General features: G+C 34.1%; 1 protein-coding gene and 1 long non-coding RNA gene across 5 annotated transcripts in view; one reads left to right on the forward strand and one right to left on the reverse strand.

The window, feature by feature from the left end:
• LOC141379314 (uncharacterized) overlaps window positions 1–19,858 on the forward strand; it is a 187,233-nt gene that overhangs the window by 63,938 nt on the left and 103,437 nt on the right. The gene's annotated exons all lie outside the window — the stretch shown is intronic.
• afg1lb (AFG1 like ATPase b) overlaps window positions 2,698–19,858 on the reverse strand; it is a 123,492-nt gene continuing 106,331 nt past the window's right edge. For 3 of the 4 annotated variants that reach the window (XR_012395540.1, XM_068215450.1, XM_073932535.1), the window contains 6 exons: window positions 17,111–17,193; window positions 14,690–14,760; window positions 13,870–13,970; window positions 5,110–5,250; window positions 4,556–4,669; window positions 2,698–3,269 (listed from right to left, as the gene is read on the reverse strand). Coding sequence is in view for 3 of the 4 variants with exons in the window: in XM_068215450.1 (XP_068071551.1) it covers window positions 3,141–3,269; window positions 4,556–4,669; window positions 5,110–5,250; window positions 13,870–13,970; window positions 14,690–14,760; window positions 17,111–17,193 (639 nt within the window). In the remaining variant the exon portion in view is untranslated. 4 annotated transcript variants of the gene reach the window in all.

A 19,858-nucleotide genomic window follows, 5' to 3' on the forward strand; every position in this document is an offset into this window, starting at 1 on the left:
TTGTGTACATTCTGCAAAAAAAATTTAGGGGTATGATAACATTCTTATTTTCAATGAAACTTTATTTTATCACTAAATGATTTGCTAATAGATAAACAGAAGAAAAGGTAGGTACTTACTGTGGTGCCACTGTCCTATGTTGAGGCATGTCTTGCATTGACATTAGCGCTGTCCCTTTAATCACAGCGTGAAGTAGTCCGACATGACACGCCCCCTGCTGCCAGCCTGCTTTTTATTCAAACACATGACGTAATTCATAATCCAGAAATGTTATACCCGTCTTCTCTCCTCAGTGGGCGCTACTGTAGTGCGGTGACGTCTTATCAAAACACGAGCACGCCTTTGTTCCTACAGAGATGCGCATTTTCTCGGGCGCAGTTCGTGTTCGTGAAGGAACGCGCGCTCTTCATCCACTTGTCTGCACGTTGATGGAGATGCAAACTGAGATCGATAATAGCATTTATGCAGCTACAGAGAAATACGTGCACTAAGCATACAAACTCAGACTGCACGATTTATGATTCTTTTATCCTATTGTGTGAACAATAAGTGGCACTAAAATGCTGTCACTGAAGATCTAACAGCATTGTTTCCCACTTCTCTATTCATTCCTTATCTTTTTAAAATCATCCCTCCCCCTCTCCTGTCTCCCTCTCCTTTGTTCCACTAACCCTGAGTAGATAGAAAATCCTGCAGGTGTCTTTTCTATTTGCATTTACTATGATCATTAGACACTACGTCTAAAATGAACATTTAACATTGCTGGATGCTGATAATAGAATGATGTGTTTTAGGCCACAGTCTCTTATAAGACATGCATTTTTGTTTGTTTTCGGCCTGTGTAAAGGATTGTTTCTGAGAATATTGATATAGATTCATGTTTGTCATTGGAGAGGGTCACTATAATATCAGTGCTCTCTGATATGGGATTGATAGGGATCTGCAGTGTGCAGTGTTGGTGTCATTTAAAACAAAAACACAGAGCACGTGGGGTAAGTACAGGTGACAAAACTATCTTCTACTGCCACCTTAAGACCACAAAGAGAAATTACAAGAGGATTGTATTTTAATTTAATTTAATTTAATTTATTTTAATTTAATGTATGATCATGAAGACATATACAACGCTTTAAAACTAAGATGCTACCTGTTTTTATTCATGCATGCATTCTCTATCCATTCGTGCACATTACATTTTGGTGGAAATATATTAATTGTTAATTTTTTTACTTTTCTTATGGTATTTACACTTATAATTCAACCCGACCCATTTCATAAGAGGTGTTCCTTATAATACAAGATCTAAAGAAACTAGCTATGTGAGTTCGTGCTTATCTGATTTGTGATATTAATTGTCATCTTAGCATTTAACAATCAGAACCAGTACAGCTGTTATAACTATTTAAGCATATACAGTTCAAGTCAGAATTATTAGCCCCCCTGTTTATTTTTTTTCCCCAATTTCTGTTTAACAGAGAGGAGATTTTTTTTCAACACATTACTAAACATAATAGTTTTAATAACTCATTTCTAATAACTGACTTATTTTATCTTTGCCACAATGCCAGTAAATAATATTTGACTTAATATTTTTCAAGACACTTCTATAGAGCTTAAAGTGACATTTAAAGGCTTAACTAGGTTAATTAGGTTTACTAGGCAGGTTAGGGTAATTAGGCATGTTATTGTGAAATGATGGTTTGTTCTGTAGACTATCAAAAAATATAGGCTAAAGAGGCTAATAATTTTGACCTTAAATTTGTTTTAAAATATGAAAACTGCTTTTATTATAGCCAAAATAAAACAAGTAAGACTTTCTCAGGAAGAAGAAATATTATCAGACATAATGTGAAAATGTCCTTGCTGTGTTAAACATCATTTGGGAAATATTTAAAAAAAGAAAAACAAATTCAAAGAGGGACTAATAATTCTGACTTTAACTGTATACATAAACGACACTAGAATTACTCAAGTTAATTAGCAAATGTTAAGGTAATTCAATATATGTATATGTAGTGCTCAACAATTAAGAGTACACCCCTTACAAATCTTTCATTTTAATTATAATTTTCTATAGGAAGCTTTACGATAATAAATTGGTGCATATACATTTGATTGGCCAGTACTGAAGCCAAATCTGGAGCTAATTTGATAACATAACTCATGATAATGATCCAAAATTAGTACACCCAAATTTATATGTTAGGTAAAAAAATTAAACAAAAAATGAAAAAAGCAAAACTCAAGAAAAACAAAAAATGTATACAATTTTGTTGACATTTTTTTGTTTGTGATTTTGTTTTCCAATATGTTGCATGAATTTCAATCTATTATCTTTCTATTTCTAAAGATGTTCGGTGACAAATATTATTTAAATAAATAAATTGATAAAAATATTCATTTGCAAAATGGGGTGTACTCATATATGAGCACTGTATTTAATTTTGATTTATGTCTAAATTGAGATACTCATAATTATGAAATTAAGTTGAAATGATGACAAATAATTAAATGAACTACTTAACTAACATAATGATTTCTCATTGTTTGAATTAATAGTCACAATTAGGACTTAAAAATAATAAAGTCATTATGACAGTCATTTGACAAAATTATTCACGCCATTTTTTCTTAAATTCATAATTGGAAAACACTGCTCAAAAAAATCTGACAATCATAAATATGACAAACAATTACTTGCATCAATTCATTTTTAATCTCATAATTTAAACATTTTATGTCATAAGTCTTATTTTTTATGCCAATTATGCTTATTATATCATAATTGTTTTATGTGTAGCAGCAAATGACTTTTATATTTAAGCAAGCATAAATGCATAAATAGACAGGAGACATGCAACACTGAAATATTTATGTTGCCATTACATTAAGAATAAACTTTGTCTTCCTCACAGAGGGAGTGTTTTCAAAAGTACATACACTAAACACTACAGATTATATAATCCACTAGAGGGTGCTAGACATCTTCTCATTTGGCAGCATACGCAATATCTCCCTGCGCATGATGAGATGTACTTTTGCACATTAATGGTGCAGTGGGGATATGAAAGATTCCCATTGCTGTTGAAAATAGCAGGCTTACAGTCTGTTCATGGTGATGGACTTGTACCATTTTTAGATCATGACTGACTCCGATCTCCACTTATCCAGTATTGTTCTGTCTGCATCTCTGCAAGGCGAGACACTGTCCTCTGGAAGGCAAAGATCTCTTCATCCGCAGTGAACAGAGTAATTCGCTTGCTGGCCTCCTGAACAAATAAATGAATTTTAATAAGCAGTTATTATACATTCTACAGGACTCAGCAAAGAATCATCAGGGCTAAATATATATATATATATATATATATATATATATATATATATATATATATATATATAAAACTAATGCAGTATATTTTTTTATATTACCATACAAACATAAGCCAGGGGTCTCCAAACTCTGTCCTGGAGGGCCGGTGTCGTGCAAAGTTTAGTTCAAACCCCAATCAGACACACACGGACTAGCTAGAAACATCTTTGCAGGTGTGTTGAGGCAATGTGGAGCTAAAATCTGCAGGACGCGCCCTGTAGGACCAAGTTTGGACACCCTTGACATAAACAATTACATTTATAGCACAGTGGAGTTCAATGCTGCATACACTAGTCAAGCAGAATCTGCCTTCATTTGCTCACTGACATCTCTGCATTTTGCTCTATCCAGTGGGTGAGAGTTAAAAATCAGATTTATTTAACTGAAACATTCAATTTCTGTTAGCTTTTTGTAGCTAAGCAATAAAACAAAAGATTACATTAAATTAGAAATGACACTCTCTAAACCAGGGGTGGCCAACCCTGTTCCTGGAGAGCCACCTTCAAGCAGATTTCAGTTGCTACCCATATCAAACACACCTGAATCAATTAATTAGGACCTGAACACCACGTGATAATTACAGGCAGGTGTGTTTGTGTTTGATGATGTTTAACAGAGCAAGGAAATTTTCACTGTATGTCTGATAATATTTTTTTCTTCTGGAGAAAACTTATTTGTTTTATTTCGACTAGGATAAAAGCAGTTTTAATTTTTAAAACACAATTTTAGGGACAAAATTATTAGCCCCTTTAAGCTATATTTTTTCTCAATAATCTACAGAACAAACCACTGTTATACAATAACTTGCCTAATTACCCTAACCTGCCTAGGTAACCTAATTAACCTAGTTAAGCCTTTTGAATGTCAATTTAAGCTGTATAGAAGTGTCTTGAAAAATATCTAGTAAAATATTATTTACAGTCATCATGGCAAAGATAAAATAAATCAGTTATTAGAGATGAGTTATTAAAACTATTATGTTTAGAAATGTGTTGAAAATATTTGCTCTCCGTTAAACAGAAATTGGGGAAAAAATAAACAAGCGGTCTAAAAATTCAGGGGGGCTAATAATTCTGACTTCAAATGTATGTTACATTATGTGTACTGAGAGTGTTTGTTTAGGGAATGTAAAGTAAAATTATAATGTATTGCCAATAGGTGGCAGTGTTTTGGTTCTATCATTACATCAGTCAGGCCGAGTTCATCCAGCATTAGGCGATCTCTCGCTTCTTCACCAGTCATCTGTCCCTGATCAAGGAGACGGTCTAACGGTGCATCAGCCAACATCACCACTCTAACCTGAGAGTTTTACACAGAGAGATGGTGACAAACTAGATATGTTGCTGTTAAAGAGATAGTTCAACCTAAAATGAAATTTTACCAATCATTTACTCGCCCTTAAGTGGTTTCAAACCTTTATGAGTTTCCTTTATATGTTGAATGAAAAAGATGTTTTGAAAAATACTATATATACAATCTATATATATACAAAAATACAATCTAACATGTTTCAGAATAACTTCTTTTGTGTTCATTACAAAAAAGAAACTCAAATAGATTTATGACAAGAGAAAGGTCAGTAAATGATTACAGAATTTTCGGTTTTGTGTGAACTATCCCTTTAAATGATTACACAGGTGATCAACAATGTATGAAACAAATGTTGCAGCGGTATATTACAGTAGTTATTTTTAGTTCTGAATATTGACATGCTTGAGGAGAGTCTTGTTGCACAATACCTTTTGATCATAGAAGTTGTCGATGAGTGTAGTGAAACGTCTCGCCTGGTCCTTCATTCCGAGTTGAAGGTAAGGAACATTACGTATGATGACCGTGTCAAAACAGCGTGCGATTTCTAAATAATCGCCTGCACCCAGTGGCTTTAAACAACAAACAAACACACAAATAGGTAACATTAAAGGCATAATCTAATCAAAAATGAACATCTGCTGTTCATTTTACAAATCAGCAGGCTATAAATAAAATAACATTTGAAACAAGTTATTTTAGATGATGTTTCATTAGGAAAGCATTAAAGATTTTTCGATGAAACTATAGTGGTGATTCATAAAATGCAGGTTGATGGGAATCATTATATCAGTGTCTTAAACTCTGACTTGTTTTATGTTCAATCCACTAAGATTTGTAAAAAAAAACAAAACAGTTAAGTTAACTTAATTAATTTTTGTTGGGATGACCTGAAGAAATTATGTGGAACCTAACATGTGTATGAAGTGAAACTATCAATCTATGCAAGGAACTGATCATTATTTACAAGCTAAATGGTCTAAAGTGATGCTGTTGAACCGGCTGGATGACCAAGTTCACAAAATCTAACGAATCTTTGATGCTGTCTACAAGTCAATCAATCAAGTCCGACAGTCTCTTAGGCCCAATCCCAATTCTATTTTTGTATCCCTACTCCTTCACCTTGGCCATACCTGCCAACACTACAGTTTTTCCAGAGAGTCTCCTGTGTTTCAGACCCATCTCCCATTTTGTTCTGTCTCCAGTAAAACTCCAGGAATTTCACCCCAACCCCAATCCCCCCGCCATTGTAGCGCGACACTGTTTGCTGCAGAGCCACTTGAGCTCCAGAGAGAGGGGGAGCTTGAGCTCCAACTCCTCCTCGTATAAGCTGTTTTAATGTGTACATCCACCCCACTCCTAACCCCAACCCCAGTGACATCACTTGTAGAAGAAGTGCAATGAAGCTGGAGCTGGAGCTAAACCCCTTGCTAGAGCTCAGCTCTGCCCAAGTGGCTCTGCAGTGAGCACAACTGTAGCTGGTTTATTCTGAGAAATTTTGTGGTCCTGAAAAATCTCAGTTTCAAGGGCTATCTAGCCCTTCCCCTTAGCCCCTACTCCTTCACATGAATGCGCAAAACGAGGGGTAGGGAGAAGGGCATAGAATTGGGATTGGGCCTAAGACTCAAAAATCAACCAATATACTAGCATATTTTTTCCTACCATGCCAGAATTTTTTTGATATTTATTTTTCGTCTACTTATCCTGTTTTCAAATAACTCAAACAGCGATTGAATTGAAGAAGCTGATCCAATTTGGACAGAAGAATAGATAAACCGGTGTTAAACACACTTTCTCATTTTGTTTTGAGAGTATATGAATTATTGACTCTCAAAGTGCTAGTAAGCATTGACATGAATCATTAAGGACGACAATTCAGCTTTGGATGGCCTGAGGTGAGATGGCTGTTGGTTAAAAAATATTTCTTAAATTGTCAGTGCTGCCTTGTCACTAAAGATTCGAATTTTATTTTAAGACCGCTTGTCAATATGCATGCAAATGTGATCTTAGAATCGAGAAGAAGCTCGACTGATAACTGTTCCTGTGAGCAAAAGAAAGCAGGTGAATACCAAATGAGAGGACGATCATGCGCATAGAGATCTTCACTCGCTGACGTGCAAGTGCTTAAAAGCTCCCGTGTCCCGTTTCCTTTCGTGAAGCAACCGTACCTGGAAACGCCACTGGTGTGATCGTTTCTCTTTGAAAAAGACATGCATGCACAGTCCTGCTACCAAAGACCTGCTACTTTCAAGAGCTTGGGATTTTTTATTAGCAGCAACGATTGCTGCTTCCACTTTAACCATTCTTTGAACAGATTATTAATGAGCCTAACAATAATGATCATGCTTTCATTATCACACACAGAATATCTTTCACCGGCTTTCTTTTGTTTACAGTTATTTTTGTTAATATGGTTATATTATCATCCTTTATAATAACATTGTTTTAATAGGAGATCAACTCTCCATCCACCAGTTAACTGGTGATCTGGGACCTTTAGCCTGGACAGAATACTGTGTATAGTTTTAGATACATGAATTTTTTTTTTTTAAATGTCAATTGTTTTTTAAGAACATTTTTGTTGAATAAAAAGTTATATTTTGCTTGTTTTGGCCCATTATTTGACATTTGTGGCAAGGAAATAATAAGTTTAGTATGGCCAGAGAAGTTAAATCCTTAGTGTTGAACCCTTAGAAGCCATTTGAAATAAAACCAATTGCAATGCAACACTATGGGCCCTATCATACACCCGGCGCAGTGTGGCGCAAGGCGTGGCGCAGTAGTCTTTTGGTAGTTTCAGCTTGGCGCAAGAGTCGTTTTGAGGCGTTGCGCTACGCTGTTTAAATAGCAAATGCATTAGCGCTCATTTGTGCGCCCATAGGCGTTCTGGTCTAAAAAGGAAGACGTTCTGAGGCGGACCGCTGGCGCGTCGCTATTTTGAGAAACTATAATAGATTTTTCATTAGACCAAAACTAACCTGGTCTAAACTCCGGCGCAGAGTCGCGCCTCGCTTACGCACTGCTTAATACGCACAAGAGAGCAATAGGCAAATATCTTTACATATGAAAAAATGTAAATATTAAGGATATATATAGAATATAATAAGAATAGATATAGGATATAAATATAAAGGATTAAAATATTACAAAACATATTATTTTCTAGCCTACATAAATATTAAAAATCACTGCTTTTATGTCTTCTTCATCTCGGGGGCTTTTTCAGTTCATTTATAACAATTTGCTTTTGTATAATGTTATTATTATTAGCAGTATTATTTGATATATCCATATTTACATTTGTTTTATTAAAAACAAGCTTAGATTTGCCCACCTGTCAGGTTTTAGACCATATGGGGCATGGCAGGTGTATTTGGAAATAACTCAGTATTTTGACCACACTTGGTCATTATTGTTCATTTATTCGTTTGCTAGAAATTAGAACTGAATTTAGAAATAGTTTTGAAACAAATCTTTGCGCTTAACAAACGAAATTAATTATTTATAGGCTAATTGATGTCTGTGCGTAAAGGTTTCCCTATCCAAGAGCGAAAGTAAAAGTAGATACATTATCTCTCATTCTCACGCAGTAGATGCTGTTTAACAGTTTTCTGTTAAAACACTGTCAACTGTTAACTGTTTGCTTGTGAAATGCTCATTTTTTCCACTTAGACTTACTTTGCGTCCTGTAAATAGCGAACGCGCTCTTGGCGCAACACAGCTGACTCTTCAAGGGAATGGGAGATGAGACTATAATTGGTTTATTCTCAAAACACACCTATAACTCATTAAGAAAATAAACTCAACCCTTTTAGACCATGCGCCACTGTGCAAGGCAGATTTCCCGTCCTTAAATTAGCAAAAACGCGTCCTGACACGCCCTGAAAGCGTTTCAGGACCGTCAAAATATGGACCAGCGCATGGACCGTCAAAATAGAGCCCTATGTAACTATAACCCACTTGTGGTTAAAGAAAATTAAAAAATCAAATCAAAAAAGTTAAATTAACGAGGAGTCATGTGGACATAGCACAAAATTTAAATCAAGTAATTTTATTATGCCAAAGTCAAATTTATTCATATAAAATGTATTTTGCCAACAACAAAATTGTGGCTAGTGAAAATGGCAAGTGATGCAGGAAAACTACTGGCCACAATGGCTGGTGATCAAAAAAGTTAAAATCAAGCCCTGGTGTACGTTGTATTATTTTTGTATGTATGATAAAATATATACCCAAAACCCACACAAATTCATCTGATTCGGCATCATGAGTCTCTCCATCTGGACAGGAAATGAGAGGGAAACTTCACAGATGTCGTCTCTAAAGTCTTGTCACATACCATTTTACCCATCCATCCATATCTCTCTCATCTAGTGCTTACTCCCTCTTGAATTTTTGTCTCTAATCTTCAGTTTCACCCTATATTCTGCATCTTCTCTGGGTAACATGTATCTCTGTGGTAACTAAGTGGAAAGGCACATTAACACATGCTGACATAGTCTCAGCTGCATTAGCCTGACTATGAAGACGAAGAAGTTGAGGACTCTTCAGACAAATCCACACATGTACAAGCGCGCGCACACACACACACACACACAAACTCACTCACACTCTCAGTACATTGAAGTGAACAGCGCTCTCAAAAGCACTGAAGGACGCAGAGACAGTGCCTCGGCTCCATTAGAGAGCAGCATACTCATCCTTCTTTCCTTCACAAACAAAAAAGAGAGCATCAAACTGGTAAACCAAGTCCAAGGTTACATACATAAACAAGCACACACACACACAGGCTGGCTTATACTAGTCGTGTTGCAGTGATAAAGTGAATTATAGGCAGATGGATGGATGGATCAAGACATGGGCTATAAGTTATTTCGGGAGAGTGGGACGATGGATGTGAAAAACTAAATGGAAAAAAGCAAAGTGATGCATAAAAGAAGAAATTTAGTCTCACTAAGTGGGTAAAATAAGTTGCTTTTGCATTCTGACCAGGAATCAGACTTCTTTTTTCAGGTTAAATTGCATTTTTAAAAATCTAGTAAAGAATTTTGGTGCCTCATGAGGCTTATTCTCATCCCTACAAAATGGGTATATGTAAAGTAAAGTAAAAACCTGTATTTGTTAATACTAGAGATGCTCCGATCGTTCAGCATCAGCCAATAATCATGTTTAATGACTCTGTACTCACTGATCTGGGGGTGCGTTTCCCAAACAACAGTGTAACTCGTGGTGGAACTATCATTGTAGGATCCATTGTTTGGGAAAAGATCGATGTAGTAGTGAGTGCTTCCAAAAACCTGTAGTTTCTCTGTCACAGATCTATTATTTGAACAACGTCAGTTATAACATGAAACGCCCATAATGATGCTCTAAATGGGGTGGTAACAATTTCCTTAGAGAAAACCCCTATAATTTCTTTGTGCAACTTATATTGTTTTACATGCACATGCATTTAAAAAATAATCCAATATTAGTTTTGGTAAAAACATGCACTCGCTTTCCATTTTAATTGGAATATATCTAAACAGCACATATACTGTAGGGCCAATGCTTCCTTTTCAAATATTATTGAGAACATATTCTATTCCAAAACATAAAATCACTTACAAAAGCTAACACGTATTCTAATATCATATATAAATCATGTAAATAAATAAATAATGAGGTGATTTAATGAGAAATGAAATGTAATATTAATAAATATTTATTAGGAAATAAAAAAATCCCACTTTAATAATAATATCAATAATATTAATGATGATGATTATTATTATTGTGATTAAGTAAGATATTGTTTATTTATTTAAATTTTTTTAAAAGTCTACTTTTACAATTTGACGCATGCAAACTACTGCAGAATTGTTCTCACCAGCAGGCCCATAAATAACCTATAAATTACAAGTATTATCGTAAGCTATGTTTTTTGTTTGTTTTTTCACAAGCTTTAGAGACAAAACAAAAATTCCGCTTTTAAATAAAAGGTCATCTATAGCTTTCGTCATAAGCCACGGCCGTGTTTAAAATGTTTTCAAAGTGCACTGCGAAGGGAGCGCAATTGTAAACATGAAGATCGCTAAAACTGAACTGTAAAAATACTTTGAAAGCAAATTACACCTAAGACTGATGACTTTATTGCTTTTAGTAATATAAAAAGTGTAAATAATTCCAAGTTTAAATGTCAGAATGTTCTATACAAATAGGGCATAGGGGGATAACTCAGAATAGAACACAGCCAGCAACTACAGTCGAAGTCAAGATTATTAGCCCCCCTTTGATTTTTTTTTTCTTTTTTAAATATTTCCCAAATGATGTTTTACACAGCAAGGAAATTTTTACAGTATGTCTGATAATATTTTTTCTTTGTTTTATTTCAACTAGAATAAAAGCAGTTTTAAAACACCCTTTTAAGGTCAAAATTATGAGCCCCTTTAGGCTATATATTTTTTCTAAATCTACAGAACAAACCATCAATATACAATAACCTGCCTAAATACCCTATCCTGCCTAGATAACCTAATTTACCCAGTTAAGCCTTTAAATGTCACTTTAAGCTGAATAGAAGTGTCTTGAAAAAGATCTAGTCAAATATTATTTACTGTCATCATGGCAAAGATAAAATAAATCAGTTATAAGAAATGAATTATTAAAACTATTATGTTTAGAAATATGTTGAAGAAATCTTCTCTCCATTAAACAGAAATTGGGGGGGGGGGGGGGGGGGGGGGGGCATAAGGCGGCTAATAATTCTGAGTTCAACTGTATGTATGTATAACCTAAATTGTCAGAAGAGCATATGTGTGTGAATGCAGGAGTGTATAGGTGTTTCCCAGTTAGGGGTTGCAGCTGGAAGACCATCCGCCTCGTAAAACATATGCTGGATAAGTTGGCAGTTCAATCTGCTGTAGCGACGCCTGATTAATAAAGGGACTAAGCCGAAAATAAAAATGAAATGAATATTTAATGATAACACTTTTGTTACTTACAATACACAGTACTTTATAGACCTATACTTACTTTTAGTAAAGAAGTATTAGACTTATAGGTTTGCATTTTAAATTCTTATGCATCCAACATGCACTCCAAACTTTTTTTTATGTATTATACTTAGAGGGAAGTGTGCTTTCTGCATAATAAAGCTTAAAGCATCAGAATTGTTTCTCTGTATCGGCCGATTTCCATGACAAGGAATCGGTACTCAGTATCGGCTGCAAAAATCCTGATTGGAGCATCCTTAGTTAATACTAATCAAAAATTTGAACTTTGAAGAAATAAATACTTTTATGAGGAATGCATTAAATAGATGAAGTGATAATAAAGATTATTGTATTGTGGCAACAAAATGTGTTTAAATACTGCATTATTTATTAAACATCATGTCCCAGTTTATACAAAAAAATAATAACACTTTATAACAGGGCTTATCAGCAAAACATTAGTTAATGAATTAATGTAATGTAATGTACATTAGGCCTATTTTTGCTTTTTTTAATGAAACTTTTGAGTGTTAAAAGTAAAACAGCTTTGTTGTGATTAGGAACCAAAAATTAAAAAGAGTGCTTAAAGTCTGCATGAAATCATGATTGCATATTGTTAGACTTAAAGGTATCCACCTTTTTCTTTTGAGAAAGGCTTATTTTACAAGTCTAATAGAGTTAAACAGTTGACTTGAACCTCTTTTGAATCCAATGAGCAGATTTCTTGTTCTGAAATAAACCGAAGGCATAATGATCCTTGCATAATGCACTGCAAACTAAGCCGAGGCGTTCATTCTATATATAAACTAAAAGCATTAAAAAAGTAATGCAAAAAAAGCAACAACAAAAAAACAACTACTATATGCTATCGGATAGAGTCAAAACAGGGGCCTCTTAACAAGTGAATTACAGTTATTAAAAATGTTGCATTTATAAAATAAAGGATCTACGAATGAAAGATTTTTAAATGCAAGTCATTATGATTTTATCTCAGAGCTTGTGTGCGTTTTCTCCATATCACTTGCTGCAAGTTCAAGTGAGCATGATAATATAAGTAATAAGACTGGCACAGAAATATCAGGCTTTCCAGAGAGACCTGCAATGAGGGATATAAGTGGTATTCAAGATCTTATAGGACATTTTATTTCCTTATTTAGAAGCCTAATCTTGACAACAACAGATCCTATCAATGTCATAATGGATAATCCCCTAAATAATGTAGTTGACATTAAGTGTTCATTGATTGTGTCTGTCAAATGTAGCTCTGTATGTTCTGTACAGAAGCTCTCATGTCTCCATGGTACAGCAGCAGCGTTTCTTGACTATTGCGCCAGAATGAGAGTATAGTTCCCAGCAATATTGGCCTAGAAAGTAGCTTTTTTATTTTTCATTTTTCTGTTTCAAAATGTATCTACAGAAGAGTCCAACCTTAAATAGGAAAAATATAAAAACACTTTTTTTTTTTTTGGAACGAAATGCTAATGGTCAAATTCGATTCAATTCATTATGCCAAGCTAAGGTAAAAGTGACCCCGCCAGAAAATCTGCCAGAAATTGGCTAAATAGATTTGAAAAAAATGGTTCAAGTCGACTGTTTAACTCTAGAAGATCTGGAGTGTTCCTTTAATGTGAACAATAAGTCAGTGCCAGTTAATCCACTAAAGAAGAAAAGTTTGATTTAGTAATTTTCAGATCAAAATCTGAATCCGAGTCTCAGATGACACCAGTTTGACAGCGAACAATGCTTAGCCCTGCACCTCCAACCACTAGTTTGCTGCAAGTGAAAGATGAGAAAAGCAGCTCAAAAATAAAATGCCACTCAATATTCCATTTCAGTTGGAATTACATCATCATACAATGAAAAAAATTCTTGCTGCATTACATTTATTAGTTTAATCAAATGAAGTTTTCAGATCATCTCAACTGAGATCAAACTGACTAAAAATATTTAGTTAAAATTTTTATAACTAAAAAAATAAGTAAAAACCTGATTAGCTTATTAAAATAAGTTAAAGCAACATAACCTGTGTTTTACAGTGCATTGAAATAAAGATCTGCATAACATTCAGTTAATTAATTGACTAAATGCAAACAGAATTCCATATAAACTCTTAATATTTTTTGTAAAGTCCATTCATGGCCAGTTTAACCTCTTGCATATGAACTTTTTAAACTTGTGTAAAATACACCACAAACCAGATCTCATTCACAGACTCACTTGCTCACAGAGTTCCTGGAAGCTGCAATCTGCAATGGTTCCGCAGGTCCGGCTCAGGGTTACTTCTCTTCCCTGGACATTCAACACCCTCGGCCTGGTCACTTTAAATGTTCAATTGCACACATAGATTTACTACAGTTACACCTAAAACCTTCAGCACTGAAACAACAAGGCATACACTGTTAGACCTTGCCCTAATTTGACAGCTATTTACAGCAAAAACACCCAGAAAAATACCACATACATTCTTTACAGTTCACTACTGTAATGTCCACAGCACTGTAGGCCATTTGAAATCTTTTACAGTAACTTACTGCATATTAGGAATTTGCGGTATTCTACTGTAATCAAGTACTGCTTTTGTAGTTGAGACAAAATTGAGACAGTTGATGAAAACAATTGTCACTTATTTCGAATTTATTGAATTCAACAGTAAATAAATAGTAAAAAATAAAGATTTTGTATTGCTCGTGTGAAACGTAAGAAAATACAGTAAAATTATTGTCAAATGGTAATACTGTAAAATTTAAATGTGGTAAAGGGCAGATTACTATAAAAAGAAGTTGTTTTTTATTGTAAAATTAAATTGTGGTTGTGCCCTGCTACTGTAAAGCACATTTACGGGTAAGTTACTGTTAAGCGGCAGTTGAGGTAACTTGCTGGAAACAATGCTGCCAGTATGTTACCGCTAAACACAATAAAATATCTAACAGTGTACACATAAAAACCTTACAAACTCAAACCCCACGCACCAAGTCAAGGAAACATCCACACTTAACCTTAAAACCCCATCCATGCAAAGGCAAATGAACTTGCTCACCATCATTTTGTCTGAATGCCAGTTCCTCAAACAGCGCATTGACAGCATTCTCTGCATCAGGCTCACTTGATCTATGGAAAGCGAGTGAAAGAGAGAGATAATTGAATATGAAATTAAGCATGTTTGAAGTGGTCACATCAAACAGTGCGCGCTGAAGGCCTGTGTTTGAATTTCCACAGTGCCTCAATGAAACAGGATGCTGGATTCAAAACGCAAACATTGAGAGAGTGTGAATAAGAGAGAGCAGCAATCAGGTGTCAGCAAACACATGCATATTAACATCCTCCAAAAGAGCGGCTGTTGAGATAAAGGGTTTATAATAAGTCAGATAAAGGCGACGCGTGTATGTTTATATCAATGTGCCCTCACACATTGACATTCATTTGCAGTTGTTTTCTTTTCTCTGATTGGTAGTCGAGTCCAGAGCCACGGTGACATGTTTCATTAGTTTTTTACTTTGTTGCTTTATTTGTTTGTGTATTATTACAAATCTACCTGACATTAAAACATTTATGTGAGGAAAAATAAGTGCTTTTTTAATAGATATATAGTAGGGCTGGGACAAAATATCAATATGGCAATTTATTTTATTTATATTACTCTAGTGCCAAGTATGGATATTTATATATTTATATTGTACAAAAGATCTCATTTAATTCATCACTCTTTAACTGCGGCATTTTACCACTTTGGTGTTTGGCTTGGCTAAATAAGTGTCTAAAGTTCACAGAAAATGAAATTGAGTTTTTGGGATGCTGCTGGTTTATGACTAATTTTGAGATGTGACCTTTTTAGTCACAAACTGCTCTCTGCTGCACATCAGAATTTTCAAGCTTTTTTGACAGCTGTGAACTTTTATGCATTTTTCCCCTTCATTTACAAATATTGTGACGTATCGTGGATAGATCGGGGAAAGTTACTTTTGAAAGTAATGCATTACAATAATGAGTTACTCCCCAAAATAGTAACTAGGTGCGTTACATAATTAGTTTATATAGTAAGTATTATTATTAAAAGTGTTACGTTACTTTTAAGTTAGTTTAGCATTGCTTTTTTATTATCTCTTTCAGAACTTTTTATTTATTTATTTTTTTTTAAAGAGGAGTTCTGCAGTTAACAACACACTGTATAACCTTCATTTACCTTTAATTAAAACACATCAAAAGTATATTAGAATGATGTTGTATATTAGAATTAATGAAATTTTAAAGCAATGTGTTTGCTACTTTTCTTACTATTTGTCTTTGTCTTATTGACACTGTCCCTTTTCCTTTTCTTCAAGGCTTTCAAAATAAGGAACACATTCACTCACTGACTGCGTTATTCATTGTGACTTCTTTGATTTTAATTCAGTTGATTAATTAAAATCAATTCATTACTTTACTAGTTAATTAGAAAATTATTTCAAATAATTAATATTTCAAATAAAAAATAATAAAAAATAAAATAAATAAATAAATATATAAATAAATAAATATATATATATATATATATATATATATATATATATATATATATATATATATATATATATATATATATAAAGAAATAATAATATATATGGGTGAAGCAGTGGCGCAGTAGGTAGTGCTGTCGCCTCACAGCAAGAAGGTCGCTGGGTTGCTGGTTTGAGCCTCTGCTCAGTTGCCGTTTCTGTGTGGAGTTTGCATGTTCTCCCTGTGTTTGCGTGGGTTTCCTCCGGGTGCTCCGGGTTTCCCCCACAGTCCAAAGACATGCAGTACAGGTGAATTGGGTAGGCTAAATTGTCCGCAGTTTATGAGCGAGTGTGTGGATGTTTCCCAGAGATGGGTTGCGGCTGGAAGGGCATCTGCTGCGTAAAAAAACTTGCTAACCCCAAACTACTTTACAGCTTTTTATTTGCAGTTGAAGTAAGAATTATTACTCCCCCACACACAGTTTTAGTTTTCCCTGAGTTTCTGTGTAATGTAGAGCAGATTTCTTCAACACATTTCTTTACAGAATAGATTTATTAACTCATTTCTATAATTTATTTTATCTTTGCCATAATGACAGTAAACAATATTTGACTAGATTTTTTAACACACTTCTATTTAACTTAAAGTGACATTTAAAGGCTTAACTAGGCTAACTAGGCAGGTTTGGGTAGTTAGGCAAGTTATTGTATAACGATGGTTTGTTCTGTAGACTATCGAAACAAATATATAGCTAAAAGGGGCTAATAATTCTGACCTTAAAATGTTTTTTAAAAAATTTAAAGTCTTTCTCCAGAATTTTTTTTTATCAGACATACTGTGAAAATTTCCTTGCTCTGTTTAACATCATTTGGAAAATTGAAAAAAAGAAAAAAATTCAAAGGGGGGTTAATAATTCTGACTTCAACTGTATGTTATAACAACATCGTTCTCTAGTGCGGTACTCTCAAATGATCATTTGTCTTACATGTAGTATAATCTTCCTGCTGGTTTCATTTCCCTCGTCCGGAAATCTATTCCAGTGTCCAGACTGACAATCCGACAGTACTCCTGTGTGACAAAAAGAGAAATGTGATCAGAATTAGAGTGACGTTGTTTCAAGTTTTGTTTTTGCTGTTTACTTTGGTTAGCCAAACCTAGTTCACCCCTAGATGGTGACAATGCCACATGGACGTTGTGAATGCACTCATTTTAATTGCTACAACCAAATAATATTCACACCATGTGATCCATATTATCCAAATAAAAGCCATTCGATTAAGCCTTACATTAAGTCTGAACTTTTCTAATGACTCTAAACTACTGGAAACTCTTTTAGCATCCAGGAATTACCATGTAATCTCATTCAGTCTAAACAATTAATACATTCTTATTGATGAATTAGGGTACAAGATTAAGGGATAAACTTGAGCAGCTTTCACAATGCAAGTGTACAGATTTTATAATGGCACCTTTGCACTTGTTCTTGTGTATTATAAAACTGTCAAATTGCTAACTGATATTTAGTTAAAGGTATAATTTACTCAAAAAAAAAAAAAAAAGGAAAGAAAGAAAATGATGTAGGTATTCACTTACACTTTGCAAACCTTTTGGAAAAAAAGGTATTTTGAAGAAAGTTGGAAACTAAAAGCCAGTAGTTGTTTCCATCCACCTATCTCTGGTATTATTATTATTTTTAACAACAATTGTTTTTTCAAACATTGTCATACAAATTGACAAAGGTTTTACATTTTCAGTTTTTCCAAAAAAAAAAAAAAAAAAATACAACAAAAATAATATATAAATTCGAAATAACTTGATACACTTTGAAAGAATTAATAATATTAACCCTATAGCAATAACATATTTGTCTAATCTGTATACATTCATTATCTATCAGTTCAACAAAAGAGTCACCATCTAGACCAGGGGTGCCCAAACTTTTTTCTAGGGCCAAAAACCAAACTTGATTGCGGGTGGCTGAAGTTAAATCAACTAAACTGTTATAGGGTAATTTCTTAATTTATTCATAATTAAAAGTCAATTTACCTAAAAAAAGAATAAATATATATCATATAAATAATTATTTACTTTTTTACATTTTATAATGAACTTCTTACAATAAAAACAAACAATCCCATTTGAATACATTTGATTTGCACGTTGATGACCTTAACAGTTTTTAAAATCAGATTCATGCACAACATTTAATTGGAAGATGTATTTTCATTTGCTTTTTCATATCTCAACAATTAAATAAACAAACAAAAGGTTAAGTTCAAATTAGAAAAGACGAGCTCAGTCGTAGGCACTGAGCTTAACCTTCCCATCATTCTCCCTCTCTTCTCAGATGGAATGGTGGACCAAATCAAAGGTTAACATGGGCCAACTTTGGCCCGTAGGCTCTAGTTTGGGCGTCTCTGATCTAGACTCCCTAAAAAGTCCTAGAATACTTTCCATACAACAGGACTGTCTTCCTTCTATTTTTTCCAAGAACATGCAATTACATCTTTAGCTTCCAGCAAGGCTTCGGTATTATTACCTTTAAGAACTTTCTTGAGCATCTTCATTGCTTTTATGTATTATATATTTATTAAATAAGGAAAAAGAGCCAGTTTGGCTTCTCCCACTACAGAACATGCAATTTTTCTTTTTAATAATTGGTGCTAGTTTATCAGGAAATGACGATTTTGTTTTCTTTGACTTATTGGATGGAAATGATTCTTTATTCGCAAATGTGTTATGTGATATTCCAGTTTTGCTCAATCTTATTGACTTCCATTTTATTTTCTACTATAGAAATCAATGGCTACCAGCTTCCAACCTTGTGCAAAATATCTGCTTTTATTCAACAGAAACTAAACGTTTTGCAGCCACTTAAAGTTGAATAAACAGGGAGTTAGTTTTCATTGTCGGGTGAAAGCAGAGATGCCCAAAGTAGGGCCAGCGGGCCAAAGTTGGTCCATTGTAACCTTTGATTTGGCTCAGCATCCCATCCGAGAGAAGAGTGAGAAAGAGTGAGAATGAAGAAGAGGGTTGTGGTGAATGCCTTTCTAATTTGCCAGAATATTTTTTTGTTTGTGTTATTGCTGAACTACAAAAAAAGCAAACTGAAATGAAATGTTTCAATCAAATGTAAATGAATCAGATTTTTAAAAACGTAAATACTGTCACTCGATGAATAGAGGACTATGCAGAAGACATCAGCAAGCAAGGCAAAAACTAGTCTAATTCTGTTATAAATGAGACTGTTTTGTTGTAATAAGTTCATTATACAATGTAAAAAATACTTTATTAGTTAATATAAAGCAGTGTTTTCTAGTCATTTTAAACTTTATAAAATAAATTAGGAAATTACCCCTGGTAAATTGTCCCACCTATATTTATCTTTAGCCCACTAGCCTTTATCATGTTTGGTTCCTGGCCAAGTTTGGGCACCCCTGCTTTAAAGAGTCAAATGAATTGATGCACACTAACTAAACATGTCATTCCCTCAGTTTTTTGGCACGACTGTGAGGAACCACAGCATATCAAACCTCAGTGATGAAAAAAAAAAACATTAAAACGGAACAAAATGCTGGAGAAATGATGACAAAAATGACTGATGAAAAGGAAGGGTGATTATTTTTAACAGGATGTGGATAATATGTGGTATTTAGGCGAGAGGCCTTTGCCTGAATCAGTCCTCAATGACAGCTCCAGCGAATTATGAAATCAGTGAATTTTCCGCCACCCT

Source organism: Danio rerio, chromosome 20 (genome assembly GCF_049306965.1).
Source record: "Danio rerio strain Tuebingen ecotype United States chromosome 20, GRCz12tu, whole genome shotgun sequence".
In the NCBI taxonomy this organism is placed as follows: domain Eukaryota; kingdom Metazoa; phylum Chordata; class Actinopteri; order Cypriniformes; family Danionidae; genus Danio; species Danio rerio.